Genomic DNA, 10,000 nt, shown 5'->3' with positions numbered 1-10,000 from the left:
AATATCTCTCTGAATGGATGAGTGTCTGTTAGTATGAATGGATGAGTGTTTGTTAGTATGAATGGATGAGTGTCTGTTAGTATGAATGGATGAGTGTCTGTAAGTATGAATGGATGAGTGTCTGTTAGTATGAATGGATGAGTGCTGGGGTAAAGCTATATAAATATCTCTCTGGCGGCATCAGTCAGTCTCCTGGTTTCCCCTGTGTAAATGTCCGTGGATCTCAACCCTGTTACCGGCCGTCTCATCCCGGTTACCGGCTGTGGAGGGCTGCCGTTAACCGTTGAAGCAGACGGGACCCAGTTGGAAGCCAAACTTCTGGTTGTTGTGTCCGAAGTCGGAGACAGAGACGTCGATGAGGGGGAGAGAGTCTGACTGAGGGGCATCAAACTCTAACACCGTCCTCTCCTGACCTGAAGCAGACTACAGGGAGAGATGGAGGAGCACATCAACAGATAGTACACTTCTACTACTGTGTGTGTGTGTATGTAGTGTGTGGTGTGTAGTGTGTGTATGTGTAGTGTGTGTGTCCTCTCCTGACCTGAAGCAGACTGCAGGGAGAGATGGAGGAGCACATCAACAGATAGTACACTTCTACTACTGTGTGTGTGTGTGTGTGTGTGTGTCCATTCCTGACCTGAACCAGACTACAGGGAGAGATGGAGGAGCACACCAACAGATATTACACTTCTACTACTGTGTGTGTGTGTGTGTGTGTAGTGTGTAGTGTGTGTGTGTAGTGTGTAGTGTGTAGTGTGTGTGTGTAGTGTGTAGTGTGTAGTGTATAGTGTATAGTGTATAGTGTGTAGTGTGTAGTGTATAGTGTGTAGTGTGTAGTGTGTAGTGTGTGTGTCATCTCCTGACCTGAAGCAGACTACAGGGAGAGATGGAGGAGCACATCAACAGATATTACACTTCTACTACTGTGTGTGTGTGTGTGTGTGTGTGTGTGTGTGTGTGTGTGTGTGTGTGTGTGTGTGTGTGTGTGTAGTGTGTGGTGTGTGTCCGTTTCTGACCTGAAGCAGACTACAGGGAGAGATGGAGGAGCACACCAACAGATATTACACTTCTACTACTGTGTGTGTGTGTGTAGTGTGTAGTGTGTAGTGTATAGTGTGTAGTGTATAGTGTGTAGTGTATAGTGTGTAGTGTATAGTGTGTAGTGTGTGTGTCCTCTCCTGACCTGAAGCAGACTACAGGGAGAGATGGAGGAACACATCAACAGATATTACACTTCTACTACTGTGTGTGTGTGTGTGTGTGTGTGTGTGTGTGTGTGTGTAGTGTGTAGTGTATAGTGTGTAGTGTGTAGTGTGTAGTGTGTAGTGTGTAGTGTATAGTGTGTGTGTCCTCTCCTGACCTGAAGCAGACTACAGGGAGAGATGGAGGAGCACATCAACAAGTGTGTTGTGTGATAGTGGTGGTGTTAGGACAGGTTGTATCAACAGTGTTTTGGTGATAGTGGTGGTGTTAGGACAGGTTGTATCAACAGTGTTTTGGTGATAGTGGTGGCGTTAGGACAGGTTGTATCAACAGTGTTTTGGTGATAGTGGTGGCGTTAGGACAGGTTGTATCAACAGTGTTTTGGTGATAGTGGTGGCGTTAGGACAGGTTGTATCAACAGTGTTTTGGTGATAGTGGTGGCGTTAGGACAGGTTGTATCAACAGTGTTTTGGTGATAGTGGTGGCGTTAGGACAGGTTGTATCAACAGTGTTTTGGTGATAGTGGTGGCGTTAGGACAGGTTGTATCAACAGTGTTTTGGTGATAGTGGTGGCGTTAGGACAGGTTGTATCAACAGTGTTGTGTGATAGTGGTGGCGTTAGGACAGGTTGTATCAACAGTGTTTTAGTGATAGTGTGATAGTGGTGGCTTTAGGACAGGTTGTGTCAACAGTGTGGCTGTTGTTCCTGGTCATGTTAATGCAGGTGCTGTCTCCGTGTTGTTAAAGATTGTTTCGTTTGGTAACAGTGTTTTTTACCTGGCAGCCGTCGTGCAGTGCTGTGATGTAGTGTGTCTGTTACCTGGCAGCAGTGTGTCTGTTACCTGGCAGCAGTGTGTCTGTTACCTGGCAGCCGTCGTGCAGTGCTGTGATGTAGTGTGTGTCCTGGTGCGTGAGCTCCTCTCCACTGCTCCCTCTGAAGCGCAGCGCATGCTGGTGGCTGAAGGTGGCGGTATGGAGCCAGGCAGCTGAGTTCTGACAGTGGTAGGTGAACGTCTGTCTGGATGAAGCACTCAACAGCTTAAGAAACACCAACTGGACTACATGGACCGGACTGCCATCTGAATCGGAATAGGAGAACTGGAGAGGGAGGGAGGGAGGGAGGGAGGGAGGAGAGGGAGGGAGGGGGGCAGGGAGGGAGGGGAGGGAGGGAGGGGGAGGGAGGAGAGGGAGGGAGGGAGGGAGGGAGGGAGGGAGGGAGGGAGGGAGGGAGGGAGGGAGGGAGGGAGGGGAGGAGAGGGATGGAGGGAGGGAGGGAGGGAGGGAGGGAGGGAGGGAGGGAGGGAGGGAGGGAGGGAGGGAGGGAGGGAGGGAGGGAGGGAGGGAGGGAGGGAGGGAGGAGGGAGGGAGGGAGGGGGAGGGATGGAGGGGGGATTGAGTATGAAAAAGGGATATATCATAGAGAGAGCAGGATCACAAGAAACACACACACACAGCGTACCTGCTTTCCTTTCCTGAACTGGCTGTACCAGGTACCAGGTTTCTCTCCTTTCCAGGAACTCAGCTTCACCTGTAGAAGACACGTCAGTCATTACAGTACATTCATCACTTCTCACTATACTGAACCCAGCTCTACCTGTAGTGATTTGTCCCTCGCTCACATGGAAGAGAGGAGAGTGATCGTGTGGACTCACCGACTGGGACTTCATGTCAGGGTACAGACATGTCTCTCCATCGGCCGTGAAGTTACAGAACACCTTGAAGGAGTCTCTATGGCAACCCTGGTTAGGGTCTATCCAGTACTCACCTACGTGGGGGTAGATTTGGGGTGGAGAGAGGTGGGAAAGAGAGATGGCGTGTAAAGCTCTGTTGATAATTTGATTATATAGGTTGTACATTGTTGATGTAGTGACAGACAGAGGTAGATACACTGAGAGGTAGGTACCATCAGTGAACTCTGGTGATAGACAGAGAGATAGATGTATAGATTGATATAGAGATCGCGATAGATAGAGAGATAGATGTATAGATGTATAGATTGATGTATAGATGTATAGATAGATGTATAGATAGATAGATGTATAGATAGATAGATAGATGTATAGATAGATAGATGTATAGATAGATAGATGTATAGATAGATAGATGTATAGATAGATGTATAGATGTATAGATGTATAGATAGATAGATAGATAGATAGATAGATAGATAGATAGATAGATAGATAGATAGATAGATAGATAGATAGATAGATAGATAGATAGATAGATAGATAGATAGATAGATAGATAGATAGATAGATAGATAGATAGATAGATAGATAGATAGATAGATAGATAGATAGATAGATAGATAGATAGATGTATAGATAGATGTATAGATGTATAGATGTATAGATAGATAGATAGATAGATAGATAGATAGATAGATAGATAGATAGATAGATAGATAGATAGATAGATAGATAGATAGATAGATAGATAGATAGATAGATAGATAGATAGATAGATGATGATAGATTGGTATGTACCATCAGTGTACTTTGGGAACAACAGCTGTAGCTCCTTGCAGGTTCGGGCTGGATACTGGTAGGTCCCCAGGGGGTCCTCAGACCCTCTACCTCCGTCCTCATAGAAGAGAGAGAAGCAAACACCTCCTCCATCTCTTTCTCCTCCTCCTGCCCTGCCTGGTCTGCCTGCATCCTCTCCTCCTCCCCCTCCTCCCTTCCCTCCATCCCCTCTTGCTCTTCCTCGTCTTCCAGAGCGGCCCCGTCAAAGGAAGAGTGTTGCCTCCTCCTCCTTCCTCTCTCCTGCACCGGGAGAGACTGAAGACCCACCGCAGGGAGACCCTGAGAGGAGGAGAGGCATTTATAAATGAGGTTCTAAGGTTCTATGTAAAGGTTTCATGTGATCTTCTGAGGTTCTGATGGAGGTTCTATGTGAAGGTTCTAGGTGATGTTCTAAGGTTCTATTTGGAGGTTATTTGTGGAGGTTCTATGCAGTGGTTCTTGGTGTGGCTCTATGGTTTTATGTGGAGGTTCTAGATGAAGTTCTAAGGTTCTAAGCAGATGTACTTGGTGGAACTCACAGGAGGTCCAGGAGGGCCAGCAGGACCTGTATCTCCGATAGCACCAATGGGACCCTGATTCCCTTTAGAACCCTTCTGTCCTACTCTACCCTAAGAGAGAGAGAGAGAGAGAGAGAGAGAGAGAGAGAGAGAGAGAGAGAGAGAGAGAGAGTGCACGCATGACACAGAAAGAGAGAGAGAGAAAGAGAGGAGAGAGGGAGAAAGCAAATTAATTGACAATGGTCACTGATCAAAACCTTAGAAAAACCTTGACAAAGTACAGGCTCAGTGAGCACAGCCTTGCCATTGAGAAGGGTAGACACAGGAAAAACAGCAGAACCTGAGATGGAGCTGCATTTCCTGACAAAATGTCAAAAATATAAAACAATTAAAGTGTCATTTCCCCAAATTTGACAACCTTATTCGTAGGCTAGCCATCCTGTTGGGGGAGGACGCAGAGATCTGTGGGTTGGCAGCGCACTACATTGCTGCCTGCCATAAGATAAGGGACAGAGTCTGACAGACCAATCAACCTGCACATGTCCTCTACTGTATGCTAATTGTTATCGACCCTTGGTTATTGTTGTTACTGTTGTCCTGTTGACAATGTTGTTCTCATTATTTTCATATTGTAAATATCCAAAGCAAGCTTTGGCAATAGTTATATTGCTATGTCATGCCAATAAAGCAAATTGATTTGAATTGAATAGAGAGAGAGAGAGAGAGAGAGAGAGAGAGAGAGAGAGAGAGAGAGAGAGACAGAGAGGAGAGAGACAGAGAGAGAGAGACAGAGAGAGAGAGAGAGAGACAAAGAGAAAGACAGAGAGAGAGAGAGAGAGACAGAGACAGAGACAGAGACAGAGAGAGAAAGAGGAGAGAGAAAGAGAGAGAGAAAGAGGAGAGAGAGAGAGAAAGAGAGAAAGAGAAAGAAAGAGAGAGACAGAGACAGAGAGAGAAAGAGAAAGAGAGAGAGAGAGAGAGAAAGAGAGACAAAGAGAAAGAGAGACAGAGACAGAGACAGAGACAGAGACAGAGAGAGAGGATGTATGGGTCTATAGTAGTAATTGTAATAGTAATAGTATAGTAATAATAATAGTAACTAATAGTAATAATAATATTAATGTAATAGTAATAGTATAGTAATAATAATAGTAACTAATAGTAATAGTGATAGTATGTAATAGTAATAGTATAGTAATAATAATAGTAACTAATTGTAATAGTGATAGTATGTAATAATAACAGTAATAATAATAGTAACTAATAGTAATAATAATATTAATGTAATAGTAATAGTATAGTAATAATAATAGTAACTAATTGTAATAGTGATAGTATGTAATAATAACAGTAATAATAATAGTAACTAATAGTAATAGTAATAGAAATAGATAGTGATACTCACAGAGAGACCAGGTAGACCTGGAGGACCATTAGGACCTGCTAGACCAACCAGACCCTGAAACAACAAACACACCGTCAATGCAACAACATGTACGTGTGTGTGATGCAGGTGGTTTGCAACCACCATAAGTAACTTTGCGAGACACGGTCCAGGATTTAGTTGAAAGGGCAGTATGTATCAGACCAAGAGCCTTGGATTGACGTGTGTGTGTGTGTGTGTGTGTGTGTGTGTCACCTCGTCTCCTTTGGGTCCCAGTAGACCCTGGTTCCCTGGAAATCCTCTGTCTCCCTTCTCTCCAAACTCTCCTGGAGGGCCAATCAGCCCAATCAGACCTCCATGACCCTACACACATAACACACACTTAGATAGCACTGTGATGACCCTACACACATAACACACACTTAGATAGCACTGTGATGACCCTACACACATAACACACACTTAGATAGCACTGTGATGACCCTACACACATAACGCACACTTAGATAGCACTGTGATGACCCTACACACATAACACACACTTAGATAGCACTGGGGGGAGGGGGTTATGTGTGATGACCCTACACACACATACAGTGAGGGAAAAAAGTATTTCTGGTTTTGTACGTCTGCCCACTGACAAAGAAATGATTAGTCTATCATTTTAATGTGAGGTTTATTTGAACAGTGAGAGACAGAATAACAAAATAACAAAAAAATTCAGAAAAACTCATGTCAAAAATGTTATACATTTATTTGCATTTTAATGAGGGAAATAAATATTTGACCCCTCTGCAAAACATGACTTAATACTTGGTGGCAAAACCCTTTTTTGGCAATCACAGAGGTCAGACGTTTCTTGTAGTTGGCCACCAGGTTTGCACACATCTCAGGAGGGATTTTGTCCCACTCCTCTTTGCAGATCTTCTCCAAGTCATTAAGGTTTCGAGGCTGACGTTTGGCAACTCGAACCTTCAGCTCCCTCCACATATTTTCTATGGGATTAAGGTCTGGAGACTGGCTAGGCCACTCCAGGACCTTAACGTGCTTCTTCTTGAGCCACTCCTTTATTGCCTTGGCTGTGTGTTTTGGGTCATTGTCATGCTGGAATACCCATCCACGACCCATTTTCAATGCCCTGGCTGAGGGAAGGAGGTTCTCACCCAAGATTTGATGGTACATGGCCCTGTCCATCGGCCCTTTGATGCGGTGAAGTTGTCCTGTCCCCTTAGCAGAAAAACACCCATAAGGCATAATGTTTCCACCTCCATGTTTGACGGTGGGGATGGTATTCTTGGGGTCAAAGGCAGCATTCCTCCTCCGAGTTGAGTTGATGCCAAAGAGCTCCATTTTGGTCTCATCTGACCACAACACTTTCACCCAGTTGTCCTCTGAATCATTCAGATGTTCATTGGCAAACTTCAGACGGGCATGTATATGTGCTTTCTTGAGCAGGGGGACCTTGCGGGCGGTGCAGGATTTCAGTCCTTCATGGCGTAATGTGATACCAATTGTTTTCTTGGTGACTATGGTCCCAGCTGCCTTGAGATCATTGACAAGATCCTCCCGTGTAGTTCTGGGCTGATTCCTCATGATCATTGCAACTCCACGAGGTGAGATCTTGCATGGAGCCCCAGGCCGAGGGAGATTGACAGTTCTTTTGTGTTTCTTCCATTTGCGAATAATCGCACCAACTGTTGTCACCTTCTCACCAAGCTGCTTGGCGATGGTCTTGTAGCCCATTCCAGCCTTGTGTAGGTCTATAATCTTGTCCCTGACATCCTTGGAGAGCTCTTTGGTCTTGGCCATGGGGGAGAGTTTGAAATCTGATTGATTGATTGCTTCTGTGGACAGGTGTCTTTTATACAGGTAACAAACTGAGATTAGGAGGACTCCCTTTAAGAGTGTGCTCCTAATCTCAGCTTGTTACCTGTATAAAAGACACCTGGGAGCCAGAAATCTTTCTGATTGAGAGGGGGTCAAATACTCAATTTATAACATTTTTGACATGCGTTTTTCTGGATTTTTTTGTTGTTATTCTGTCTCTCACTGTTCAAATAAACCTACCATTAAAATTATAGACGGATCATTTCTTTGTCAGTGGGCAAACGTACAAAATCAGCAGGGGATCAAATATTGTTTTCCCTCACTGTAGCACACACTTAGTTAGCACTGGGGGGGGGGGGGTCTGTGTGTGTGTGTTGTCACCTTGTCTCCCTTCCTGCCTGGATCTCCCTTCAACCCCGGTAGTCCTGGAGGACCCTGTGGGAAAGAGGACAGAGGGCAAAGGTGACAAGAGGTCAAGCTAGAGCTCAAACTAGAGGTCAGAGTAGAGTTCCAAGGTCACGTAGGGTTCCAAGGTCACATAGGTGTCCGTCCCAAATGGGACATAGGTCTTCCTATTCCCTATATACTGCACTACTTTAGACCAGGGAACACTACTTTAGACCAGGGAACATAGGTCTTCCTATTCCCTATATAGTGCATTACTTTAGATCAGGGTACATAGATCTAGGGCAATTTGGGACACAGACTTAGTAAACTAGCCTTAGTAAACTAGCCTTAGTAAACCAGCCATGTAAATTATCCTTAGTAAACTAGCCATAGTAAATCAGCCTTAGTAAACGAGCCTTAGTAAACTAGCCTTAGTAAACCAGCCTTAGTGAACTAGCCTGAGTACACTAGCCTTAGTAAACTAGCCTGAGTACACTAGCCTTAGTAAACCAGCCTTAGTGAACTAGCCTTAGTAAACTAGCCTTAGTAAACCATCCATGTAAATTATCCTTATTAAACGAGCCTTAGTAAACGAGCCTCAGTAAACTAGCCTTAGTAAACCAGCCTTAGTAAACTAGCCTGAGTACACTAGCCTTAGTAAACTAGCCTTAGTAAACTAGCCTTAGTAAACTAGCCTGAGTACACTAGCCTTAGTAAACCAGCCATGTAAATTATCCTTAGTAAACTAGCCATAGTAAATTATCCTTAGTAAACGAGCCTTAGTAAACTAGCCTTAGTAAACTAGCCTTAGTAAACCAGCCTTAGTAAACTAGCCTTAGTAAACTAGCCTTAGTAAACCAGCCATGTAAATTATCCTTAGTAAACTAGCCATAGTAAATTATCCTTAGTAAACGAGCCTTAGTAAACTAGCCTTGGTAAACTAGCCTTGGTAAACTATCCTTAGTAAACTAGCCTTAGTAAACTAGCCTTAGTAAACTAGCCTTAGTAAACCAGCCTTAGTAAACTAGCCTTAGTAAACCAGCCTTAGTAAACTAGCCTGAGTACACTAGCCTTAGTAAACTAGCCTTAGTAAACGAGCCTTAGTAAACTAGCCTTGGTAAACTATCCTTAGTAAACTATCCTTAGTAAACTAGCCTTAGTAAACGAGCCTTAGTAAACTAGCCTTAGTAAACTAGCCTGAGTACACTAGCCTTAGTAAACCAGCCATGTAAATTATCCTTAGTAAACTAGCCATAGTAAATTATCCTTAGTAAACGAGCCTTAGTAAACTAGCCTTAGTAAACTAGCCTTAGTAAACCAGCCTTAGTAAACTAGCCTTAGTAAACTAGCCTTAGTAAACCAGCCATGTAAATTATCCTTAGTAAACTAGCCATAGTAAATTATCCTTAGTAAACAAGCCTTAGTAAACTAGCCTTGGTAAACTATCCTTAGTAAACTAGCCTTAGTAAACCAGCCTTAGTAAACTAGCCTTAGTAAACGAGCCTTAGTAAACTAGCCTTAGTAAACCAGCCTTAGTAAACTAGCCTTGGTAAACTAGCCTCGGTAACCTAGTCTTAGTGAATAAGCCTAAGTAAACCAACCTTAGTAAACTTAGTAAACAATAACTTGTGTTTGTAGAGACTGATACAGGATGTATGGGTCTATAGTAGTGACTGAGATAGGGCTGTAGACTGATACAGGATGTATGGGTCTATAGTAGGGTCTATGGGTCTATAGTAGTGACTGAGATAGGGCTGTAGACTGATACAGGATGTATGGGTCTATAGTAGGGTCTATGGGTCTATAGTAGTGACTGAGATAGGGCTGTAGACTGATACAGGATGTATGGGTCTATAGTAGTGACTGAGATAGGGCTGTAGACTGATACAGGATGTATGGGTCTATAGTGGTGACTGAGATAGGGCTGTAGACTGATACAGGATGTATGGGTCTATAGTAGTGACTGAGATAGGGCTGTAGACTGATACAGGATGTATGGGTCTATAGTAGTGACTGAGATAGGGCTGTAGACTGATACAGGACGTATGGGTCTATAGTAGTGACTGAGATAGGGCTGTAGACTGATACAGGATGTATGGGTCTATAGTAGTGACTGAGATAGGGCTGTAGACTGATACAGGATGTATGGGTCTATAGTAGTGACTGAGATAGGG

At 43.9% G+C, this 10,000-nt stretch overlaps 1 protein-coding gene across 1 annotated transcript in view; it reads right to left on the bottom strand.

Annotated features, from left to right (window-relative positions):
* LOC116358831 (collagen alpha-1(XI) chain-like) overlaps window positions 1–10,000 on the bottom strand; it is an 88,365-nt gene that overhangs the window by 1,414 nt on the left and 76,951 nt on the right. Inside the window, 10 exon segments of the mRNA XM_031811071.1 lie at window positions 1–423; window positions 2,068–2,301; window positions 2,663–2,731; window positions 2,856–2,968; window positions 3,693–3,767; window positions 3,770–4,010; window positions 4,250–4,339; window positions 5,634–5,687; window positions 5,868–5,975; window positions 7,821–7,874. The exon segment at window positions 1–423 is cut by the window's left edge and continues 1,414 nt beyond it. Coding sequence (XP_031666931.1) covers window positions 277–423; window positions 2,068–2,301; window positions 2,663–2,731; window positions 2,856–2,968; window positions 3,693–3,767; window positions 3,770–4,010; window positions 4,250–4,339; window positions 5,634–5,687; window positions 5,868–5,975; window positions 7,821–7,874 — 1,185 coding nt within the window. The 3' untranslated portion in view covers window positions 1–276.

This window comes from Oncorhynchus kisutch, unplaced genomic scaffold (assembly GCF_002021735.2).
Source record: "Oncorhynchus kisutch isolate 150728-3 unplaced genomic scaffold, Okis_V2 Okis01b-Okis20b_hom, whole genome shotgun sequence".
Taxonomy (NCBI): Eukaryota; Metazoa; Chordata; class Actinopteri; order Salmoniformes; family Salmonidae; genus Oncorhynchus; species Oncorhynchus kisutch.
The sequence above is the reverse complement of the archived record's forward strand: the minus strand, read 5'-3'. Positions and strand labels throughout refer to the sequence as shown.